The 26552-nt window shown below is 45.8% G+C and overlaps 1 protein-coding gene across 8 annotated transcripts in view; it reads right to left on the bottom strand.

Moving 5' to 3' along the window:
- Window positions 1–26552, bottom strand: part of LOC120906307 (four and a half LIM domains protein 2) — a 117323-nt gene that overhangs the window by 15353 nt on the left and 75418 nt on the right. For 5 of the 8 annotated variants that reach the window (XM_040317903.1, XM_040317880.1, XM_040317897.1 and 2 more), the window contains 2 exons: window positions 1737–1937; window positions 1439–1613 (listed from right to left, as the gene is read on the bottom strand). In XM_040317903.1, coding sequence (XP_040173837.1) covers window positions 1439–1613; window positions 1737–1937 — 376 coding nt within the window. Of the gene's footprint in view, window positions 1–1438; window positions 1614–1736; window positions 1938–5191; window positions 5732–21067; window positions 22937–23545; window positions 25355–26552 lie in introns of those variants that run through there. The other 3 variants (XM_040317889.1, XM_040317919.1, XM_040317871.1) reach the window with 3 other exon arrangements.

The raw sequence follows: 26552 nt of genomic DNA, 5'->3' as shown, positions 1-26552 counted from the left end.
ATCTCTCCTCCCCCTTGTCCGTCAAGGATAGGGGAGTAGTAGCAGTTTTATTGTTGCGAAAGGTGTGATCTCTTTATTTGACTAATTTATGGCCACTCCGCAACGAACCTTACCGGGGGAGTCTTGGTCTCAAAGACTCAAGGTACTGGAAAGCAAAGGATTCGGTGCAATAACTCAAACACACGAAACAAAAGCTGCTTACAAATTGATGACGCCATGCAGAGACAAGTCGCGATCTTGTTTGCCTGTGGGCCCAGAGCGCACATCACAGACTGCTTAGGTCAGCAGCATATGTCCAGACGTTCTGGAGCGAGCTGGCGATGAAAGATGAGACCATCACGACATTGTCAAGCACTGTCGGAAAGTAGTATGTGAGTAGTGTATTTTTGTAGGTCACACGAAACGAAATAGCATCATCCGCGGCTGGCCAGCAACAGAAGGCGACCCCCGGACGGGATTTGTTCGGTCCAATTGAATTTAATTGTTCGCCGACGGTCGCCGGACCTTGCCCGTTGTTCCTTGGCCGGACTGAAGCTGGAGAGAAGCTGGTGGTTCGGCGCTTTGTGTTCGTCTGGCCGGTGGGATTGAGTTTCAAAACCAGAGCGACATTGAGACACAAAAAACACACCAACAAACAAAGCTGAAAAAGTCCTTCTCCATACACACACGAGTGTCGCACTTGTCCGTGTGAAACAGCGTCGTGTTTCGCGGGCGCGTGTTTTGCGCTTGATGACAACTCTCCTCAAATGTGCTCGATTCATCATCGCAGCTTACAAGATGAGAATGTGTAGACGGGTGTAGTTTTTTTTAACCATACTCGTTATGTCATCCGCTTTCAGTGCTGATAATTTATTGTTTCGGCCACATAAAAAGCGTGTACGAACGAACAAGTAGTACTTGACTTGATTTGCTTCATAATGATGACGCACAGCTCCCCGCACCCGGGCAAATCTGAATTCTTCGTTTAGTGTGCAGGAGAGTATCGAACATCAGCACCGCCACCAACGCTGGGAGGACGAGCAACACGTCACATAACTCAAATGAAACAATTCAATCCATTTAATCCCTCCTCTTGAGCCGATCGAATCTGATACGCCGTCGTATTTTTCATGTACGTGACCTCTAATATAAATAAACTTTCTGGTTCGCTCTGGTTCGCTTCACCAATCAGCACAGACACACTAAGCCGACAGAAAAACCAGATGGCTTTTCGGGGTTTCGATTAGAAGCGATCGATCGCCAGCAATTAGCGGCCGGTCGTCTTCTCATCTGTTAAAGTCTGGTTTTTATAGAACGTCTCATTAGTTCTATCATCGTCAACAACTCCAGATCGTTGAAAACATTGACTAGCTTACCCAGCCTGTCATCTGAGCTTATTTGTAAGGATACATTGAAATCAAAGCTAAAGTAATGGGTAACATCAATGCACCCGACCTACCTGCACGGAAGATTTCACCGCAGCCATCGCAGCGCGAAGCAAACTGGGCATCGTAGCAGTTGCCGCAGTAGATCTTGTCCGCCTTCGAGCCGAACTGTTTGTCCACCAGCGAGATGCGGCATTTGTTGCACAGGAAGCACGCCTCGTGCCAGTGCTTATCCTTGTACGAGAGATCCTAAGACCGGGGAGAGAAAGAAGGCACGACGGGGAAAGATAAGTGAGTGAAGGTCAGTTTCGTAGAGCGGAGGCGCCCGCGTAGTTGTTGTAGTAGATTGTGTGTAGGAATTTGTAGCCTTACCTTCGAATCGATACCGATCGTCTTGTTGCACTCCTCACACACGTTGGCGAACACGTTCTCGTAGCACTTGATGCAGTACGGGTGCTCGTCCCGCAGCACGTACCGTTGGCCGGTGAGGCTTTCGTCGCACTGCCAGCAGCAGAAATGGCCCGAATGCCAGTCCTTCGACATAGCTTTGGTGTACTCGCCACTGAAAATAAGCTGCGTAGGGGTAAAGCAGAATCGAGTTAGAATTTGCAGCATTTGATAGAGGTGAGTAACAGATGTTTTAACTTGTAAATATCCGTCTATTCGTCGTTTATAACTAATGTTTATAACGTCGTTAAAACTGTTCGATACATTAAAACATTGAGGTCTCACTAATCTGCACTGACTAGAAGATGAAAATCTCTTAAAACTGTAGGTCCCTTGAAGTGAGGCTTAGACTTGCTAGCAATATATTATAGTATTTTTGATCCTTGATGACTGTTTTAAGTTTACATTACTTTAGACCTTTAGATACAGCGAGATACAGTATCGCATTCCTTGGGGATGCTTTCGTCACTAGGTTTACCTCAGAGAATCTTCACTGTAATTGGGTTTTCGCTATATGTAAAATAGTTGGAACAATGTCTAGAGTCTCTATTTATTGATACATAGTACAAATGTCTAGATATGCCTTTGTCATAGAATCGAAGCATACCTAAAGTCTAAGGATACAGGAGTTCAGATGTTTATGCCTTATTGACTCATCATGGACGAATCTTCTATTCTGTTCTGTTCTTCTCATCTATTCTGTATACAGGAGTTTTCAGCGGTTCTGATAATTTAAGCACACTTTACGAAAACCTTTCGACGTTATGTCATAATCTGTCAAATCACAAACAAGGTATCATTGTATCACTTAATTCCAAACAGAGTTTAGAAAGTATACCAGCTATATCAGATCATATAAAATAACACCCTGTAATGTCTTTATTTAATACATTTCGTTCTAATTTTATGGAGATTATCAAGACTAATTTCCTCCTCCTACTACGACTAAAAGTTGAAAAATGTTTCGAAAGTCGAGAATATAATAGAGTCTTAATTATGTGTTCAATGTCAAACGAATGAAAATGTTTCAAACATTGCTTCCCAATCAACAATTAAAACCAATTGACACAGAAGCAGCAAATACACTAAAATCCTAAAAAATATCTTGACATTGACAGATACATTTCTATTGATCAGATCGTTAATTAAAGAACCTGAAGCATATGCAACATGAATCAAAAATCAAAACTGCGTAATTATTATATTAGTGATACCTATTTTATCTATAACATAACATAACAACAGGAACCAATCATTAGATTAGTGTGACAGGAAGAGGAAACCCCCCTTTTGTTATCTGCAATCATGCAATTGCATCATGTGTACCTTTCAATTAGAGCAGGGATAACGAAAGACGTGGGACGGAACAATATCTGCCCGGGTTACGGTCGCTGGAATCATCATCAATCACATTCGCCCACAGCCAAACATTCCAAACATCAAGTCCCCTCCCACACCCTCTAATAGAACTCACCCCAAACGGGCAGCATAAGACATTTAAGCCACTCGGTTGGTTGGCGATTTGTTTTGAATCTCCCAGAATCTGTACACCGCTCGCCACCTCCGACCACACCCACGACCGATGCAGTTTCTTCAAACACACACACATACATACACCGATTGCGGGGAAACCATGGCGAGCGATCACTAAAAATAGCACCATCATGGCCCAACCGCCGTTGGAGTGGGAAATGGTCGGATGGTGCGCAACCCAAAATTCGGTCATGTGTGCGGGCCGAGTGCAAAACCGCCAATATGGGCCGCCCCGAGACCATGGGGGCGCGGGCAGTTAGAAACGTTTTCCATTTCACGTTTGCCGCACGTTGTGCGGGAGCAACATCGCACTGCACAGCGAGCGAGAGAGCGCAAACCACAGCCCCCGCCGCTTGACGGATGATGCGGCACAGGAGACGAACGTACAGCATGCAGCCGAATACAGAGAGCACGTACACACATTTTTCGTTCCATTCCGGTCGGTTTTCTTTGTAACTGAGTGGTGAATTCGGTTAAAATGCATCACCACCGGTTCGAGAGGCACAGAAATGGATGGAGGAGTTCACACTTTAAAATTGCTTATTTTTGGCAGCGCCATCACAAAAAAATCCCCACTTGGTGCAAAATGTTGGTTCCTCCAATTCAATCTGGTTGCAACCGAAACCCGGCTCTTCACACTTTGCACAGAGCGGCCGCCGATGAGAGGAAGAGGAAGTTTTGGATTTTCATCTTGCACTTTGCATAAGAGGTGGGAAAGATATACGTAAAAAAGAATACATAAACACCACCATACGATGGTGTGAAATGAGCTACTTTTCCGTTGCCATCACTTAACATCGGTCAGGCACATTTTTACGCTTGCCCCATTTTTTTGTGCCACTACCACAACGAAGACATGGGGAAGCATAATCGAAAACATTTGGCATCCATAATTTGAAGCGGAAAATATGGGTTCCGGTGTGTTCGGTTTGCTAACACGCACCACGTTCGATCGCATGATCGTACCGAATGGAGCCAAAAATAGTACGTTGCAAAAATAAGATGATTGAAAAGAGCGATTGATTAATTGAAGTGCATTTTTATGGCTTTCTATTCTATTCACATTGCAACAACTTTTAAACTTTTAAATAAAAAAAAGTGAACCAACCAACGTCAATCCTCACTAATCGATCTTGACACAAACAATTACACCATAAAACCCACCCATCAAGCAGGAAGAAACTGTGTCCCGACAAGAGAAGGTAAATGTTCATATTTTTGCAACAATTTATTCGTTTATCCATCAACCTTGGCCCGGCACAGATGGACGTAATGGGGCATTAAAAATGGAGAAAAATTATATTTTATCGCTCAAGCGCATCTCTTCAACATTCCTTTGCCGACACAAGACTTGAAGTGAAAACCCGTGTCCGCAATGTAATCGCACCTTCGATGAGGTCAAACAGTATCCTCCCGCCGGCTCCTAGCGTACGATCGACCGGCCAACGATCGTGTGCTCAAACTCATAACTCATGTCAACGATTTTACTTTACGAGCCCGCTCGGATGTGCCTAATTTAGTCATTAACGCCCGAGAGCGCGATCGTGTGATCGTGTGTGAAAGACTGCAAAAAACACGCAGGAGAACCGCAAATCGATACTCCAGCAAGGGGTTTGGGCGAAGTAATCCGATTAACATCTCTCACGCGCTCGCTTTATAAGGGATACACCGATTCCTCAGGATGCCCAGGATTCCTGACGAAATGACCTCCACAGTTCAAGCAAGGACGTGTGTGTCCGGTAATGTGAGGCGTTGCGTGATGATGTCCACGTATGATTTCCAGCAATCGACCACACCGTGTTCCGTCCACCGTGACCGCTTGTGCACGCGGTGTGCCCTTTCGTTACCCCTGCTTGTCCTCCAGCGCGTTCTGGTTCTGGTTGATGAACTCGGACTGCTCCATCTCGGTGATGGTCACCTCGCCGGTCTGATCGGACGACTCGCGGCGCTTGGTGGTGGTCGTCTTTTTCACTTTGCGCGTCTTCTTCACCTCGACCGTCTGCGAACGCATTACATCAACGTCGGCCATTGTGCGAAGGAGAAGATTTTTGTCGGGAAGAAAGTTCTAAGCTCTAAACACGCACACACACGGAAGGAGCACGGAAGAAAAATCACTTCCTCAGATTTCTGAATAGCGACACGCGCGATTTGACTCTCTTTTTCGGTTTGAATTTCCCACTAAGAAACGGAAGGGCAGCTGATAGGCAGGCAAAGTAAAAGGCACTGTTTTGTTCTCTCCACGAGAAGAACTTTTCGTTACTATGTTTAAGCTAAGCTGGTTGCGGACTGTGTGAACCGTGCGTGTTCTGCTCACGCCAGACTGCCTTCGCTGGGGTGCAGCACAAACGGGTTCTCTCCCGCGGTTCGGTCCCACCAAACACCACCCGTTTCGTTGCACCCGAACACTCCACCACACACACACACACTGGTAAAAGTGTGCGCGAGGAAAACGGCTGCCCTCAGTCCACTCTATACAGCCCTTCTCTCGCCACTGCCACACACCTGTCTGAGAGTTCGCCCGTTAGAAGTGGATAGAATGGCGGCCACCAGAGCGAGTGCGCTGCCTTTTTCCAATCGTACTTTTTCGCTAGATTTTTGCACACGTTTTACCGACCGGGCAAAGATGGAAGATGTGATCCTTTTTCACCTCTCCCCCAACCTGGTAGATTTCCCGCCGTCAATAAAACTGTACGTTAGAGTGGTGAGTGTACTCGATTTGGTGCTCACTTTTCCGTTTAACGGACTTCCCGAATAAACGGACAGAAGCAGATTGGAGGTGGCGCTTTTGGGGGATTCTTGGGATGAGTTTGCGCAGCTGCGCATTTTCCTCTTTGCTATGGTCGGCACACGATCACCATGAAGCTGTAGCATCCAATGCCCCGGAGTTCCAGCAGGAATGGGAGCGACTATGTCGAAAAGAGACAAAGTACTTTTGTGCGTGATTTAGACAGATCCATTCCATCCATCCAGATCCAATACATTGTTGGTTTGATAATGGTTGTATTAGTAACTTATGGTTTAGAATGAAATTATTGCAATTAACTTAAATTTAAGACCAAGTTTGATATTATTTCATACAAATGCGGTTCAAGTCATTACATTGTTGGTTAAGTATTTTCAAACATTCCGCATTTTTTGCGCAACATTTCTAGAAGCAAGCATGTGCAAAGATGTGTACAAAAAATTTCCCAACAAAGAGGGCAAAATAACTTGTTTATTCCAGCGTTGTTAACTTGTCTGCATTTTGGTGCGTAAAATCTGTAGCAAACACGGTAAAAATATTTCAAATTTTCCAAACACATTTTCCCCGTCAATAAGCACAAAACTCCCCACCCGAAAAACAACATGACTCAGAACGGTTCAACAACAACAACATCATCATCCTTCCTGCGGCTCAGCGCGCAACAACCCGCAGCTAAATCTGTGCGTGCGTGGAAAAAAAACCTTCCCGTGCCGGAAAAACAGTCTCTCGATCACGTGAACCCGAACGAAACGCACGAACGGGAGCCAAAACAAAACGCCCGGGAGACGCTCCCACAGGGCCAGGCGCGCAAGGGGGTAATGGGCGGCTGGTTCGCCCCCGCTCAAACGCATCCCGTTGCGCGATATTTTTAGGCCGCCAAACGAAACGGGACACTCACGTGGCACGCGCCGTTTAACGGATTTACGCGCCCGTTACTATCAAAATTGATGATTCTGTTGCGCAGTCACTCACGTGCGTTCTCTCGCGCATACTCTCAACAAGCTGTACTCACAACGCTGTTTCATGAATGAAAATTCACATCCCTTTCTCGCTCCAACGCTCTGTTGGAGCGCGGCAAAGGAAAGCAATCGCGTTTGCGCGGGGATCGTCGCGAGGAAGCGCACAGGAGGCTTTCGTCAGCCGGTGGCAATAATTTCGTGACTGCACACGACCCGAACAAAATCCCGTTTACCCCGTTCAGAACGTTCAGCGACTGGCCGTCCCACCACAAACACACACACACACGCAAACTCATACGTCGCACCACACCGGGATTTTCCCGGCCGCCAGTTTTCTTTAGTAGGCCAGTCGTTGGCGCTCTCCCCCTAAAAACCCGACGGACCCGACGGTGTGTGTACGGCGGAGTGGCGGCGGACCGCTCGGGACAATGGTTTTTTTTGGGGGTTACTGAGAGACAAGAGGTCAAAGAAACAATTGGCCTGTAATGTGTGCACAGGAAGTGAGGAATGGGCGGCCAGTGGAAAGTATAAACGCCGCAGCAGAAAAGCAAATCTTGACAACAAAACTGTGAAGTGATTTTTCCTTCAACGCGCCAGCCAGCAACCCGTGCACATACGGACGCGGGCCCGGTCCGGTGGTCATGTGTTCGATGATTATCCCCTGTTTTTCCTCGCGCAGGGGGAGAGCTAGAGGAAACAGAAGCGTGTGGCACACACTTGATATTTTAAATGTGGTCCGGCGGAGTATGACTGGGGCGGGGGTTTGCTTTGTAAATAAAAAGTATCCGGCATAATTAGACGGCGTAGCGGGCGTAACACAGCACACACAAGGAGTTTAACGACCGCTTATCATGTGGTGTTGGTAACGAACGTTTGACAGCATCCGGCAGGCGCAGTTTGGTCTTTGATGTGGTGGTTGGTGGGTTAGCAAGGGAAATGGAATGGGAGTGTCAGAAATAATATTTCAATTACAATAACCCATCCTATGCAGTGATTACTTAAACAAGATTTAACAACATGCGTGATGGGAAGAGAATGTTTGATTGGTTTTACGCAATGTTACCTTTAGAACGCGGCTAAACAATTGGGTCACTCAAACAGGGTCTGTGGATGTGATGAGCAAGAAAGATTTCTTTCATTTCTCATTTCTCACAATTTTTCCTTTAATTTGACCACAAAATACACATCAAAATATAGAGAAAATAAAGAAAGAATATGGTAATGATCAACAATGTCAACAGATATAGTTACCATACAAGTATCTACAAAAAAGTGCAATGAACATAGAGTAAAAGTTAGGGACATGGAATAAATGTTAATAATATTATGTAATATGATGTATCATTCAGCGAAGTTTTAGTTATAATATCAGATGATGTGCGATGCAGTTATACATTCAAATTAAGCGCTTGTACAACTAAATAAATATGCCCATGACCATGAAGAGACAAGTAAAAAATACATTAAAAGTGACAAAAAAGGAAAATATTTTCAATTACTAGCATGGCACAAAAATCCATGGAACATAGCAGGAAGCTTGATGACAAATGAAAGAACCTATAATTTTACCATAAAATAGTTTAAAAGTGCTGTAAGATCTGGAAACAGCACATTTATTACTGTTTTTAACTGTATAGACCCCGTCATGGCTTCAAGCCTAGAATGTACCGTCCCCTCGTAGTAAGGATTGTGACTATCTGCGCTGGTAATTAATTAAGTCTCTAAGGCCTGTATAGGCCGGCATGTCCGCGTAGGACTTTACACCAAATAGAAGAAATTTAGAATCATCATGCATATTTCATATCGTATCGTGTCGTAATCACATTTAATAATGAATCCAACAGGAATTAAAAAAAAACCTAAATTAATATTATTCTCGGTGTGTCAAAATGATCAAACACTTTTAAGGGTTTACATTCTTTTCAACTGAGTATTAAAACTTACACGAACATTCCTGCATCCTTTAAACGAACTTAGCAGATCCTCTATTTTACCTCAATCCATGCAGTCAAGTACTTGCCACGAAAGAAACAGATCCAAAAGAAAACCCAGCAACGTTATAGCCATCTAGAAGTTGGTGCATTGGTTCATTGACTACCAGGTAGCTCCATCACTGACTCTCAAAACGTAATCATAAATCCAAATTTCTCACCCACGAGCTAATATAGGAAAATAAGTCATTCCAAGTTACATTAACAAGATCTAATTATATATCAGAAAGAAAAAATCAAACAGCAAGTAGTATGTACATTTCTTTGCCACACCAGATCAAAACAAAATTGAATGAGTGCAATCAATTTGCAATTATCCTGTCTCAAGTGTATAAAGCTTATAGGAATATATTCCATTCCAGCATACACAGTAATTTTGTTCATTAAAACATCTGAACAAAACGCCTTTCACTAAACAGTCACGAAATGAACCCTCAAATTTCAGCAGATCGTGCAGAAAGATCAACCTAGAACAGCGTTTTGCCAAATCTCTCCCCCAAACACTGCTAAGGTCAAAAACGGTGGCGGCCTTTGCGATGTCGCCCACCTGTTCGCGCGTGTCTGGTGCCCTTGGAGTGCTAAGCGGTCGGTTCGGTGTGGTTGTTGCCTCGGACAACCGTGTGCTAAGAGGGCGCAGCGTGTACGAGTGTGCTCAGTTGTGGTAAGCTCTGTGTACTTCCCTCTGCACTATTGCCTGCAAGCAGCACCACACTACTGGCGTGGCGTGCCTTCCGGGCAGCGCAGTGCAAAAATATAGACCAGCTTGTAACGTGTCGACATGTTTTACCATTTTTCAATAATTAGAGATACGCGCCCTAAAATGGACGGTGAAAACATGTCGCCGATAGGGTGTAAAGCCGGGAGTGTGGGTGGGATGGAGCACGCAATGGAAGCAAAGAACCACTACTACAACACACCCTGGGTGTAATGAAACTCCCTGTGGGCTGATGGTACACTGATGGATGCCGGCTGCCAGTTGCCGGTGATTTGGCATCATTTTTCAAGTGCAATCTCACGCCGTCATCATTGCCCGGGACGCGCGGCATGTTGTCGATGTTTTGTCATCTGTACGAATTCTTTGCAACGTGAGAGGTTTAGGCGTAAATCCTACCGGACGACGGTTGGTGTGTTTGCAAGGAAAGCAAGTGTTTGCACTCGGAAATGGTTCGCAAACGTGTCGACCAGATTTCTAATGTCAAGAGCTGTGCGAATCTTTGAAGGTTTGAGGCGAGGCTAGGCGGTCCATACGGTAACTAATACGTTGTATGTATTTTTGTAACGTGCATGACGTTGTTTTACTTCAAAGAGTCATCGTAAAATGACAAATTTATCATCGTGAACCTTAGGGTAACTAACGCTATCAATCGTACATCTTATGGGAAAGAACAAAGCCTTACGTGTGTTAGATGTCATAAATTACGCGGATAGTCTTATAACAATACCAGAATCATTCGCGCTACTCAAAGTATCAATAAACAACACATTCTACACCAGGAAATCCTATACATTTAAGTAACATTAAAATTAATTAAATAATTACAATCAAAACTTCTACCTTAAATGTTGTTCAACCAGCAATCAAGTCGGATTTCAAAAATTTCCTACTCATCCTGTCACATGAGATAAACACAGCTTAAATCTCCGGTGGAAATATATCCTCAATTTTTATACTAATCTTCTGGCATCTTGTTTTTTTTCCATCTTCTGCAAACATTTACGAGTTTACTTTTGTTCTTTACACATCAATCGTAATCGTAACAAAGTAATGGCACTTACACCACAACAATAAGCTCGGCGTACGGCAATAAATCGCGTAGTAGTTACTAGAAAAATCAATTAATGTTTAGTCACTTTTTAATGCTTCATCCTCATTTCCCTCAAATAGATCATTCTCTTAATGTAACTGTACGTCATAGAGTCGAACCACGTCCGGGTTGTTACGTTATCTGCGTCATGAGGCTTCAGACAATCAGTTTGGCGAAACAAAAATACATTTTTATTTACCCAAAAAAAAACCATAAAAACGATCACCAACGATCGTCACCGTTATATCGGTTGCCTATTTTCCGCGATTGATATCAAGCAAACTAGCAGGAAAAACAAAACGCGCACAAGTGGACCAAAACACAAAAAACTTCTTCCCACTCAGTGACTTTAACGTCATGAGACGCGAAAATTCGACAACACGCTGCCACTGTTTGTTTCCTGCGATTACGAGCGCGAAGATGGTCCGTAAACAGGAGGAGATTCGATCACACAACAGACGATGGTGATGGTGGAGAAGATGGTTGTTGTTGTTTTTACAAACCACCGTTAACGGTTAAGGTCACTTTTGCGCTCGTTACACCGTCGAAACGACTTCACACGTCGTCTTCATTGGGAGAAATGATGAGAAAAAAACAAGAGGTTTATTACAAATGAAAGAATAAAAAAAGCGAACTACGCGTGTATCCATCGCAGGAAAAGCGTGCGGTGTCGTGTCCCTGATTCATGCCTGTTTCTCGAAGAGAAATTGATAAATTTTCACACGTCACCTTAGCATTGATGACGGAGGGACATAAAAAAAGAAATTGGACGCATATAGAAAATAAGTATCCGCCCGATTCCCTCACGATTTGGAGACATTGGAGGCGACGACATCGCACGCCAAAATAAGACACTGACTCACGTGGATCAGAGACTGACGGACAAGAGCTATTGAATCATAGATCAAAATCGATGGGATCCTCTATCTGATTTTGTGTTGACATTGCGGTCGCCTTTATCAGCCCATCGCCACGATCGACGCTTCTGATTAAACAATGACCAGACGTGAACATGCCAGCAACACCAATCAGTAATCATTCTTAATTATACCACCCTGCGGTGTCTGCGTGTTCTTTGTTTAATTACCACTCCTCAAATTTGTCATTCGCGCAAAAGCGAGAAAAATGTTAATCCCAAATGGCACATAATTTATCGATGGCAATCAACAACACTGACTGCTCGCGCAATAATGCAACCGAGAAGATGTGTTTGCAGTGATGAAACACGCGGATAGATAAATAAATAATTTGCTTCCCCGAGAAGAGCTCATAAACCAAGCCCCGTGGCATAAATATTATCCTATCCGGTTGTGCCCTGAGAACGAGCGCATTCGATTTTCATTCAAACGACGGCGGAATCGTTACATTTCTCTATTTTTTTCTTCTTCTTCTGCCGCGGAAGTACCTCCGCGTTTTTGTTTGTGTGGCGGTTTTGCGGATTCGAAGGATTTTAAGCCAAATAAAAATAAACTCAACGAATCGGTCGGTGGAAAAAGACCCGCGGCAGGCAGGGGTAAAATAAAAAACACTGAAAAGTCATTCGGCAGGCGCACAGACAAATCGAATCGAAGTGAAGAGACGAATTTTATGATCTTCTGGCTACACACAGGCACACAACTTTGCTGTTATGTGTTTTCCCCTCATTTTCCTTTTGCAATAGATGCCCCGCTCCTATCGATGGAAGCAGCCGGTTCAGCGGCAAGGAGAGGTGGTACACGTTTTTACGAGCGACCATAAATCAATGGACACTTGTGGGGTGGCTTTCGTGCTGCTTGTCGTTTGTCGAGGGTGCAAAAAGACGTCTCTTAAAAGATGATAAAATTTGAAGTCGCAACAAATTCACTAAACACGCAATATGAAGTGCAGGTTTAGTGGAAAGATTGTTGCTTTGTAGCTTGTTAGTAAAGCTGGACGACCCAAAACCAAACTGTTGGCCGGCACACAGGGCGAAACAACTTCACGGCGTAGAAAATAACATCTAATGTCTCCATAGTGGTGGTAGTGGAACAATAAGCGCACTCTCTTTTTGTGTGCGAGCCACCCATTCTGCTTGTGGGTGGGTGGTTGTATCGGAAATAGATTTGACGGAAGCGCGTTGACAGATGTGGGTCGAATGTCGCGATACACGCGAACGCCGTGGTTTCAGCACCTCCCCGCAGGAGAAGGAAAATTAGTTGGGCAACTGGTCAAGCGCTAGGGTAGTTGGTTTGATACCTTTACGGTCGGTTCGTGTGGTCGGTTTCGTCACCCGATGATGGGATATGATGTTGTCTATAAGTGGCTTACCTGTGAAAGAGAAAATAAAAACCATAAACATTAGCATATGTCCACTTGACCGCGTTCTCGTTCGAAGATATACTGGTGTCTATTTCAAAGCCAGGGACCATGATGGATGAAACGGCGCGAAACTAGAGGTTAGTTTGTTCAACAAATCATGCAATAATCATACGATCAAAAGGCACATCATACTTTTTGGATGAATTATAGCTTCTTTTTGTCACATTAACTTGTTTTCAAATGTTTTGATTCACATTATTATGATCGTGCTCCTCTATAACACGATCAAATACAAATGCCATTGGTTAGAACACGTTATCACAAAAAGGGCCTGTATAAGAAGGCCTTTTATAATGTGTATCGAATTGCCGGAATATTCGTGGTGTAATTTGCTTTAACAAACAGGAACAGCATTTATATATAGTTGCCTTCCGTCGGATCAGTAGTGTTTGAGAGATCCATACAGGTACTGTATTTTAGCGTGTATAACGACACGGGTAGTAACTCTTCGATTACACGTAAGGCATTACTTTCGGCTACATACAAATAAAGTCTGATGTATGGGTATCGCCAGTTAATACTGGAAGAAGTAAGCAGTGTTGCCAAGGAAACGCATAAGGTAAAAGAAAGTAGATTGAAATTTGAGGAAACAATTGATCTCACTGGTCCTTTAAAATGGTGATTCAAATTCATAAAAAAGGAACCGCTTAAGCCTCAAAAACTCTAAAACTATACTTGCTCACAAAATGCCAAAAGAAAAACAAATTTGATCTGAATCAATTTAGTAACTGTGGAAAAACGTGGTGGATTTTTTTAGAAAAAAACACTTTATTTACTGATTTAGATTAAATAAAAAAATTAGCCCACACGTAACGATTGTCGATTTTCAACTAAAAGGCTAGGTTACATAGTTCATTTGCTAGTTCATTTCATCCTAATCCATCCTAATCCATCCTAATTCATTCTCCAATTCCAATCCGTAACTGATCTAGTTCAATTGAAATATTTAACCATTTGAAACAATTCACGAAAACATGCAATTTCAATTAATCAAATATTCTAAACTAACTACAATGCAATTCAATTCAATTTCCAACAGTGGGCGAATCCTGCTCCTTATCTCTTAACTTATCGATTTTATCCTCCCTCTCACTCTCTACTCTAGCGTTGTTACAGACTGCTGGGCACTCACGAGTTTCCAACAGGAACATTGACAGAATTGATTTCGTTGTTTTTGAATTTTTTTAAAATTTTGTAAAAAAAAATCAACACGAGTGTAGTGTATTTCCTAGCACACGCTTGTTTAATATGGCAGATTATCTTGTTTTGTAGGCACAACGTCTTGCTTGTCACGTTCTTCTTAAAGGATTACAAGAATGAGTTCAAGAAAGCTCTGCATTAAAAAAATCAATTTTAGAGAACATGTGATTCTTCCTCATTATTTTGATAAATGTTCGACCAGGTCTAGAGATATCAAGCAATAAGACAAACAACAGACTATCGGCGTTTATCTTGGAATCATTTAATTTTTACAAATACCACAGCATACCGAACATATTACATTATCAGGAATTAATCATTATCACGCCAAGTATGGTTCTTCTTGTTCTTCTTCTTCTTTGACGCAATAAAGTGAAAGTGGACGTGAAGAATACTAATCTGCGTGTGCATACCAGCTTTCGAGACTTATTAAATACCACCACCCAATCCCGAAAATCGATCCGTTCCGGAATGGGAATCGAACACGATAAGTCTTGTAGAAGCCGTTGCGTCTAACGAATAGACCACCTGGTCTCATCTGCGAACTGACTGTCAAGTGGGATTATATGAATCTCACAGTACGTAGCGTACGTCAAAAACAGATCGTCGATTGTCTTCATTACGTACAGTGGAAAATTAATCCACAAGAAAATGGTTATTAGCTTTTGTTTGTCAATTAAAAGGATTATTTATAGATGTTAAAAAATATAAACTAATTTTTCATTTTACTCAACACTCAATTCCCAAAATTCTAAATAACTGGACTGAACCTCGTCCAACTTCATTTACATTTTATTTTCTACCAATTCAGTCCGGTTGTAAACAGCAAAAACTAATTAAGCAGGCAGCTTGTTTACAACTGCATTTTAATTTCCCATGCCCATGGTTGCGCAATCCCAAAAAAAATGCATTTTCATTTAAGCAAACAGCCGACTTTTCGCCACAGGACTCCAACGTACCCTCTTCCCCAAGATCGGCGTACCAAAAATCAGTTTATTGTAACCTAAAGGTCGGCGATTTCGCTTTTCCAAACATTCAAACGCGGCACCAGAGTCAGAGCTCACTGTAGGAGGATGGTAAAATGAGGTAATAGCTGGCCTAGTAGTAGCAATAGCAGTAGTAGTAGTAAATGCCACCGAGCTTGGCAGTGAAGGTGTTGTACCGTGCACAGCAACAAAGCAAACGAAACGAAACGAACGAAGAACAGCAAAACACACATATCCAATGACCTGTTTACGCCGAAATCCAACCGACGATGCGTTTCCTTCACCCCAAAAAGGGCAAGGGAATGTGGTGGGTGTGTAAGGGTCAGCCATGGCTACCATTTACCCATCCCAGGACGGGAGGCCTTCTCTGTGCGGCACATTTCCGAAACAATAAATCAACTAAATTCTTAACCCGAATACACTCACGCCCCAGGTCGGTGGGTGGGAGGCCTCCGCGTTGTCCGTTTTATTTTTCACCCAGAAGGTTTTCGCGATGGATGGATAACGCTGCCTTCGCTGCTCCCGGACAGAGCGCGCAAAATGGTACCGCCGCCACATGGCCGCGTTTCACAAACACAAACCAACAAAAGTGCACCGGGCGCCGCGCACCGTTTGGTGATCGTTCGCCCAGCCCGCCTAGGTGATCGTATCGTGTGCTGGCGCGCGCACAACTTATGCACCCGGCACGATCTCAGCAGTCGCAGCACCACAATCTTTTTTTTCCGGACACGTTCCCCATGTGACTTTCCTCCACGTTTTCCCGTGCAAAATTGATGAACATTCTGCCATCTGCGTGCGCGACAAAACATTTGCCCAACTGAAATGCCCGAAAAAGAAATGGAAGCGAACGCGAACACACACAGCGCACCAAACCGAAATCGAATAAATCGGTGGTGGCGTGCGCGACTCTCAGCGAACCGACCTGGCCACGCACAACCCCTGCCTTAACCTCCACACCCGTACAATGGGTGAACTCTCGCAGGGCGGCAGGATGTCAGGGCAGCGATGGAATCTTTAAATTTAATATTTTACATTCTCCATCCACCCGATCGGCTCTAAAGGCCAACTGAAACCAATTCCCCACCGTCCATTGGCGAGTTGGCAGCCAAGTGGTTATTAGTGATGGGAAAGAGACAGAAAAAACACCCCCAAAAAGAGCGTGACGTCGTCCTCGACCACTTGACTCTTTTCGCAGACTCACAGAGATCGTCACACACGACGGTTGAAGAGGGATGAAAGGAGATGAGGATCACTATTTTTCCTTTGGATTCAAAGCCCTCCGACGCTAATGTTCCATCGCTCTCTGCCCATTGGTCGCTCATTAGCCGTAGATCAGCCATTCAGCAACAAATTGATGGAAATTCCACAGATTACGTATGATTTTGGCGTGGGCCGACTGATTTTGCACCGCCTGTGGAGAGCGGACCTGATTTACGATGCGCAATGGGGGTTTATCATGGACCGATTGATGTGTTGCTACAATACATCGGTGTTTTGTTTCTCCAACCAGGATAATGGGAATCAGTTCGATCGAGGAAAAGATTCTTCTTAAACGCTACAACGTGGAAAGGGTGGAAAATTCATTTTTCCAGCCGGTCCGTGTCCACCGTCATGTGACCGTCATGTGGTTATATTTAGATTTATTAGTGAGACTCGAGCGTGTGTTAGGCGCATCATATGGTGTGGTGGAACGCTATTTTTATTCACCTTTTGCCACAAGTGGACATTAAGGAATGAAAAACACACTTCCTTTCCTCCCGCTTGTCCCTCAGCGTCACATAGACACAACGTTGTGCACTGCACTTATGGCGTTAAGCTATTTTCCATGCTCTGCTACTTCCGGTGACATTTGAATTTGGTGCGAATGTTCGCCAGCCCGACGATGATCGTTTGGTTCGAGTGTTGCTAGCCACTAGCAAGCGACTCCACTAAAATAGGTGAATTTGTGCATCCGTCTATGCACTGTTGCAACAGTAATGCACAGAGAAACACGTATAAAGCATGGAATTTATTCACTCCATCACCGTTAGAAACATTGTACAGCTCACAAATGCAGTAGCGCACTGTTTGGTGTTTGATTTATAGATCAATTAACTTTCGCCCACTACGCGGGCCCACGGTCGTTTCCACAGGTAGAAATTATTGAAGATGATTCACCGTTTATTTATACATTAAAACGAACGCATTTTGCTCCGGAGGGATGAAAGGAGGGCCCATGATTTTGTGGGTGAAGGTGTATCTGTTTTATTTGTTTTGTGGAATTTGTAACATATACGCCGCTACACGCCGCAGTGACGAGTTCGTGGCGTCGCGTTTGCCAATTATCAAACCGAACGCCAACACACACACACACATACAGTGAAAAAAGGTACCGAAACATCTTCCAACACCCCGGGCAGCTTCCATTTCACAGCTGTTCGTGGTGCGTTTTGGCCAAATTCCTATCGAACAGATGCAGGTTGAGGTGTGATGGACAGTTTAAAATTACGCGAAATTCCACGGTCATACCGCAGATGTGGTCCCGATGTAAAGCCAAAAGAGTAGGCGCAGTAAAGAGCGCGACATCGACGTTGGTAAAGGGCGAAATGTGTATTCAAGTTTTGGCACACCTAAGGAAATTTACTATCGAACATATATTTTATTGTATAAGATACATAAAAAAGACTTTCATGAATGGAGTTTGGCTTCAATGAGCAGTAGCCTTCCTTCGTCCATGAGAAAGGAAACACTAAATTAAAAGGTGTGGTCATGTGCAAAAAGTATTATCGTCATTTATATGTTTTTATAGACTATAGAACTTAAAGTATACACAACAATTTGAATACTTTTTTGAAAACTGGATTAGATATGATCACATCAAAATCAACATGAAAAATGTGTTCGGTTTTAAGAAGATATCCATAAAATCTGTACAACGTCTATGCTGCATATTGCAGAAAAGAATGTCGATTTTATCTCTTTTTAAAATATTTTAAATAAGTCTCACCTCTTACCCCAACAAAGGTTTGAGAAGGACGGAAGTATCTTTGCGATAATATTGCTGTAAGGTAGTTTTTGAATAAATTAAAAATTACGAGCAAGTGGTGGCATCGGACGTCATTCAAAAGAATCTACACACTCATCGCAGTCATACACACACCCAAGACGACCAACGTAGTTCAATAAAAACGGGCCTAACTCGATTGAATACACAACTGCGACATGGATATGGCCAGTTCCACTGATACCAACACGCTTGGTCATTCACTCTCTCATGACTTTTTTTCGGTGATCAGTACTGCAATATGTCACTGACATAGTCATGACAAATTACGGCTAAAACAAAATCATGTCATGTCAGCGTCACGAGCTCTACTGTGATGATAAGCGGTGAGATTCAAACAGTTTTTGCAACCATCACATGCTTGGTGACATTTTATGCAACCAACTTTCGGTCAGTCACTTGGTCGCGACATGTTCAGTCGGTGATCGCGATGATCATGGGAGATATACGGTGCTTGCGAGTGGTTCCAACAAACATAATGACTCTGTTTGACCCGACAGACATTCAAAACAAAGAGAGAGAGTGAGAAAGAATGCTCATTTTGTTAAAAGTATATTCCAAGAATGTCGTGATTATCACCGACATACAATGTCGTGACCAAGTGAGTGACCAAGAGATGAGTGCTAAACAATATGTCATCAAGCTTGTGATTGACCCACCCCTGTTTGAGTCTTACCTTTGATCATTTCAGTTGTGTACCTGAGCTGATTTGAGGTTCGTTTCAGTGATGAGCGTTGGTGACTGCAACAGAGGCATTTGACACCACTGTTCACAGCCAGAAATAGTCATGATTATGCTTGTGATGGCATTACGCTCAGCTAGTGAGTCAGACTATCGGGTTTAACTCAAGCATTCGCATGTCGCGTTCGGCATGACATGATGCACTTTTATTAAGTATCAGCAATGAACATCAAACTACCACGTATATGTTCATTGTTCTCGGTGGTGATCGTCACGTGATGCTCATGACATTTTGTAGCACTGTGTATATCATCAAAAACATCTCTTTCAGAATTTTTACATTTGTTCGATCATACATAAAACTAAAGTTTAACTACAGTTGACTTTCTAATAGCAAGCTCTCATATACTCTATACTATCTTTTGTCTCTAATTGAAACATGTTTTATGTTTAAGAGAACCGCTTCATTTTTAAGTGAACTGGAATAAAGTTTTGTTGCTGCAATCAATTAAAACCTAATTCTAATGTTTCATAGACATATTACATAGTGTTGATCTCCAATCTGTCATCTCTTTGTTATTCAAATAATGAATATCTCATTTGTGTACAACTTATTGGCACAGTTTTGGTGCTCTAAATAAAAAAAGGTACGTTGAGTACTTGAATGTGTACAAACAAATAAAACTTTCCCGTTTACAGCACTGGAATGAAGCATTCGGAACTCTTGTATATGTTCAATCGGTTGAGAATAAATCCTTCTAAATCAAATATCTCAATATTAAACTACTTGCGATATTGCAATAAGGCATGCCATTCCATGAAAATGTTGTAATGAGATAATTATTGAAAATGTTTCTTCTACAGTGTTTCTCTAGCCAGCTCAACACTGCAAGCTTCTTTTCCAATCAGTAAATTCCCTATTCAACATTGTCAAATGAACGTCGAGTGTATACCGAACAACCAATGACAGATCATTCAAGTTTCCATTGTTATTGTTGAAAGGTATTTTACGGGATCGAATTGTTTGCTTTGATGTTGAGCTTGCTAGTAAACCCTATAGCTCTTTGGTATCGTTCATCCCAATAATTGGTCGTTCCAATTATAGACAAACTAATAGAACGACATCAATAATAGACTCAGACCAATGTCCTGTCGTGGGAGTGGTCTAGATGTGTAATACTTTAAAATAACATCTAAATTGTGTTTGTAATCATTTTTCCATCATTATGCCCCAATTCCACCGTGGACATCTCTACTCAAGCAACCTTTTCGTGCATAGAATTTGCGCAGTAAAGTTGTAACAAAAGCTGCTACCAACAATCCTGTCCAACAATTTTGACGACTGCATAAATCACCACCGCGTCACTCGTCAACAATGAACTCATGTTCAAAACCGTTCTGCAAAACAACCGGCGCTGCAATAATTGTTGCAAAATCTTTCACCTTTCTCTCGTTATCTGATGCCCTACCGTACCCACTCTCAAACACACGACCTAAACCTGACCTACTAGCTACCAAACAACAAATCTGCTGCCGCGCTCTAGGTGCAAACCACCGCACAGAAACTCATTACAACCTACCCCACCCCGCCTAATTCCTACCCAAAATCCCTTCAAACTACATTGCCACCGTGCCACCGGGTCTGTGTGTCTATTTGTGGATCGAACGACAGAACGGACAGACACCTCCACCACGGTTGATCTGCTGTGCTGATGAAGCGTTAAATGTTTGGCTTGCGTCCCAAATGGTTTCTAGCGGTCTAGTGCGGTGCAATTCTCTCAGGACGATTCGTTAATTAAATTGTCAACAACGTGGTGTCGTGGCCAGAAGATATAGTAAAAAGTTAAACACATTAACACAACACACAAACACATTAAAAGCACACACACACAAACACACAGCATTTCGATTGCTATACTTATCGCTGTAGCATTGCGTTTGCACACCTTTTAGTAAAACTGCAACGGTGCAACTCGGGTTAGTTTCGAAAGGGGCGCTCTTTCTTTCGTAATGGTTCAATTTTATTGTACAAAAAAAAGAAAAGAAGTACACACAACCAACAACTACAAGCCAAAAAAACAACCCCGGATGCTCGAACGAGGGGGAAGCGGGTGGGTTTTGTGCAACAAGTGTTTTCTGGCTGGGCGATTGTTGGGTTCTTTAAGGACATTTGTTCCGTTTTTCGTTATCTCGTTTTCTCCAACAAGAAGGTGTGTTGTTTTGGTGGTTTTTTTCCGGTTCCGTCTTGGCGGCTGTTTTACCGATGTGTGTGTGTGTGTGTTTGTGTATCTTCCTTGTGTTTCATCGTTATTCGTTACTGTGGCTGTTTCGTGTGTTCGTTGTGTGCCGCCGCACTGCCCGCCGCTGGCTCCCACGAGAGCGGCGATAAGGAAGCGCCACCGCCGCCCGACGACTCTATCGATGGGTGCGGGGTGGGTGGCGCGGGCGAGACGCTGCGACTCGGCGGTCCCAAAATAAGGCCCCCCATGTTGCCAATATCGAACGCCAGCTCGTCCGGGCGGAGGAGCGGCTCGCTGCGGCTCGGCGCACGGGACGGCGTCGGTTCGCGGCTCTTCGCCTCGAATATCAGCCCATCGAGATGGCCGATCTCGAACACCAGCTCCTCGGGCGATGCGTCCAGCGGCAGCGGTGAGACCGACGGCGTCCGGGACGGTACGACCGGCACGGTGAGGCTCGGCCGTAGCGGTGCAGTAGTAGTGTGGTGCTGTGGTGATGGTGGTGCTGCCGGCGACTGCGGCGAGTGTAGTGAGGAGGAAAGCGGTGAGCTACTGTCGTGCGTGTCGTGCGAATCGGAGGGAATCGGTGTGAAATGGTGCTCGGGTGCGTTGTGATTGTGGTAGCTGTTGAGCAGCGGTGAACCGAGCGCGAGCGAGGAGGAAACGGTCGGGGAGGGTTGGGTGGCCAGCGAGAGAGAGGGTGAGGGAGGTTGCGAGGATGGGGAAGAAAGATCCGAAAGGTCCGAAACGAGCGACACCGGCGAGGGCGTAGCGTAGGCCGGCGTCCGATGCACGGGAAACTCGTTGCGTTCGTCGCCTGGTTGCGCCGGCGCTGTCGCTGTGGCCGGTGTCAAGGGCTTCGAAGGTTGCGGTGTGTTGCCGGCCGACTGGGGCAGAGCGGCGGGAAAGAGGGCCTCCACCTCCACCGCCTGGCGGCAAATCTGTTCCACCTCCTCGTCGTCGCTGTCAAAGTCCTCCAGCGCCAGGTGGCTCGTCTGGTTGTCGGGGAACTTTTTGATCCACTCGCAGTAGCTGACGCGATGGTTCAGCGTGACGCCCTCGTGCGCGTGGCTCTGGCCGTAGAACGATTTGGCGGACATTTCGTCGTGAAACTGCGCATCGGTCCCTTGCTCGTCCGTCAGCACGAGGCTGGGCAGCGCGGCGGGATAGAGATAGGCCGGCTTTACGAGCGGCGGCGGCTCGAAGCTGATCGCGTCCATGCTGTTGATGTAGTCCTCCAGCTCGGACGGCGTCACCGACAGGTGCTGCTCGGTGAAGCTGTCCATGAACGTCTGATCGTAATCGATCGGTGTGAGGCTACGGGCGACCCGCTTGCGCTCCTTGTACCTGCGCCCGGGTGGCGCAGGCGACGAACCCGGCGACGCCGAAGCTTTGGACCGTCCGGAGCCCCGCCGTCTCGGCGCCACCGACAGCAACTGCTGCTCACCGTTCTCGCCCTCGGTGTCGCCTTCCGCGCCCGCATCCGCATCCACGAGCGCGGCGGCCAGCGGTGAAAGCAGCCGACCAGCACCACCACCAACGTCGTTGCCATCCGCGGGAGTGACTGCACGAGCCGACGGCGCGTTGCTGCTGCCGAGTCGGAGATCTCCCTAGAATTCGAGATAAACGAGTTTTAGAACAATCTGCACCGGCCGCCGCCGCATGGGATCTGCTGGTGGCACGTCGTCGTCCGGTGACGCATCGTGCCCCCGCCGACCGGTACTCACAGCGCGCGTCGGTGATGGTGAGCGGGAGGATGAGACGGACCGGCGCCCCTCCCGGCCGGCCGCCCGATGCGGTGAGATGGAGCGAGCACGTGAAACGAAACCATTCGAGATCTTTTCCAGGGAAGCGTGATGGAAGGAGGAGGAGGAAGTGGAGGAGGAAGAGGAGGAGCCGCTGCTGGGAGTTGATTCGCGGGAGGAGCCCGCCGGCTCGTCGTACGGTGTCGGGGAACGGGGACGGGAAGGGTAGGGCGGTGGTACGAGCGGCACCAGCCGGTTCGAGATGTAGGCGAGCGGCGGCCGCTCGTGCCCGTGGACGCTCGCACCGTCCGCATACGGCGAGGGGGATTTGGATTGCATGAACTGGGGGATGGGACGACGGCGGGTGGCTGTCGCAGTGCCCCCGCCGCCATCGGAGTCATAGTCGTCCACCACCGCGTCGTCCTCCGGCACAATGATTTCGGTCGTCCACGGAGGACGGCTACTACTACTTGCCTGACTCTGGGACGCTCCTCCCTGCTGCTGCTGCTCCTTCTGCTGCTCCTGCAACAAGCTCGTCAGATCGGCTTCCTTCGTGGTGCGGCGTAGCATCGGCTCAACTCGGCCCGAACCGCGTCGCTCCTCCCGGTCGGGTGAGTTGGAATGGGAGCTCAAGTTCGAGGGAGCCGATTCGCTCACGTGCAGCTGCTGAGCCACGGCCGGCGGCTCCAGCTCCTCCTCCTCGATCGACATCGAGCGGGACGGGCGCAGGACGGCCTTCTCCTTCATCTCGTCCAGCTTGATGTCGCCCCAGGGGCGGGTAGTGTTCGCCGCCAGCGTTGGCTCGGGCGAACGTTCCGGCACCCACTGCCGCTCGTCGTCCTCGTGGTGATGGCAGCTCTCCGGGATCGGACTGATGTTGTGCCGACGGTTCATCGGGTCCTGCAGCTCGTCCCGGCTGTACACGATCGGGATGTAATCGTCCATCCGGGCGCACTCCTCGTCCTCCAGCTGGCTCAGCCGCTCCAGCTCGTCCGTCCGGTCCTCGAGCGAGGTGACGGACGTGACGGAGCGTCGCTTCACCGACCGGCGCAACCCGTCGTCGCGCCGTATCGGCCGGAACTTGCTCGAGCTTGGGCGTGGCTCGTCCGCGCCACCACCACCGCTGTCGTGTGGTTCGTTTAGCACAATTTGCGGTACGGCGTCGGCAGGCGACAGATTGTTGCGGTACGCTCCCAACGGCTCCACACTGTGCGCGCGGCTAGTCGAGCGCGACCGCAGCTCCTCGATGATGAGGCTCTGCTCGGCCGTACTTCGCTCCAGCTCGCTCATCTGCACGCTCATCTGCTCCAGCTGCTGCTCCTTCTCCTGGCTCTGGCGCTCTAGTATGCGCAGCTTCTCGATCAGCACGTCCAGCTGGGCGGCCCCTTCGACGCTCGGCTCCAGCCGGTAGCCGTCCTTGTACGGTACGCCATCCTGCGCGTACGTCACACCCTCGACCGTACTGCGCGGTGGTGCCGCTTTGATCTGCTGCCGTACCGTTTCCTTGTACTGCTCGACCTTGGCGTCAGGCTGCTGCTGCTGCTGCTGCTGTTCGTGCTGCTGCTTGTCGGGCACATCCTCGATCGCATTCGAGGGCTGCTCGCTACCCGACACGTACGCCAGACAGTAGATGAGATCCATCGCACCGACTCCGGCCACTAGAACCGATAGCATCACACCCATGGTTGTACGTTTTTTTCTTCCTTTTTCTCCCTTCTCAAGCGTTAAGCGTTTTAAACTCGTTAAGGGAAAACTAGGGGCGAAGGGGAGGATTGTTTTTCACCAAATTTGATTACGCAACAAGCACACTCGTTGGTTACACAACCCCGATGATCCGCACACCGTGAGCAATAGAGTTAAGGTCACACACACACGCACACGTACACACTCGCCTAGTTGCACTGCAATGACCCCCGCGCAGGGCAAAACATTCTAAACCCCCTCCGCCCCACAAACTGGCTCCCCTTTTCCCAGCTCAATTAAACAACGCGCGATGGAGAAAACAAAAAAAAGGTCTCTCGCGGACACGGACAAAGCTCCTAATGAGACGTGTGACACTAGAGCGATCGATCGTACGGCGTTTCGAGGTTTAATTGCCGAATGCGACTGGCAGGCAGAACCGAAACGGCACTCCCAATCGCTTTTGCCGCTTATTGACAGGCGTACCGATCACGAACCCGATCACGATTTGACAAAAGGAATCGCGTACGCGCGTGGTTCCCCCGTCAAATCAATGGCTCAATGGGTAGATGATGGGGCAGAACACTTTCTCTTTAATTGGATGTGTCAACGCGATCGTTGCGCGCCACGAGTTTGGCCCGAATCGATCGCGGGCAATTATTTGTCACCTACTTATCCTCGTCTAGTTCACCCCCGTACAATTGTAAACAAGCGATTTGGTGGCCGTCGTAACGGCGATTGGAAATAGTATCGCTGCTTGCGGTGGCCCGTTTGTTACACAGGTAGGAAACCAGCTCATTAGGAAGCGTGCAAAAAAAAACAGCTAAATAAAGCACAGCGTCACGATGTGCTGCGGGGGAGCGATATTTTTACCACCGATTTGTAGCCACCGCACCCAGGGGGGACTATGTAAAGCGAATGCATTTTAGCAGGTACAAAGGTTTGCGCAGATGCGGAGTAGCGGCGTTGTACAGCACACCGTTTGATGCTTAATTTTTTCGATGGCGGCTTGATTTAGGGGAACCTGGCGCAAATTGGTCACCTGCATTAATAGCAAATTAACGCGTTTATAATGACTTCTAATGATTGAAAAACATCAAATAAAATGTTTTAAGGCATAATCTCAAATTTCAAAATAAGTGAATAAATTAGCAAATAAAATATTTGCTCAAAACGATGTAATTTTGACCGTCTCGAAAATAAGCTTTCGTAAGAATTTAATACATAATTAAAGCAAAATAAAGAATGTTTATCCAGGCACATCATGTTTATCCATGGTTTACGGGGAAAAGGTGACCATTTTAATTTAATGTGAGGTGACCATTTTAATTTAATGTGACGTTTTCAAACTTTGTAAAATGTTTCTTATGGGGCAAAATGGTCGTTCCAGTTTGGGGCAAAATGGTCGAAATGTTTTGACAGCAGCAACATGATGATTAGCTGTCGTATAAGCTAAGGTCGCTACAATGTACTAGCTTTACATAAATACAACAGTGCTGTATGAACACTATATATCGACAATTAAAAATACTGATAACACGGCATTTTACTAAATTATTAAACAAAACTCTTTAATACTAAACTTAAATCTCTACTCTCACAATTCTACCAAGATTCAAGTGCTTAAACCAACACCTTAAGTCCAATGTTGAGGTCCATTTTGCACCTTTGTTTTGATGTGTTTTGATATTTCGTGGAAGATCATTTCGTCCCATAGCAAGAGTATTTTTTATATATAGAGTAGTATATAGTAGTTGAAGTAACGATTGCCGTCAAAATAACAGTGTTTAACCAATACAGA

The sequence above is a fragment of the Anopheles arabiensis genome, chromosome 2 (genome assembly GCF_016920715.1).
Source record: "Anopheles arabiensis isolate DONGOLA chromosome 2, AaraD3, whole genome shotgun sequence".
NCBI classification, from domain to species: Eukaryota; Metazoa; Arthropoda; class Insecta; order Diptera; family Culicidae; genus Anopheles; species Anopheles arabiensis.
The sequence above is the reverse complement of the archived record's forward strand: the minus strand, read 5'-3'. Positions and strand labels throughout refer to the sequence as shown.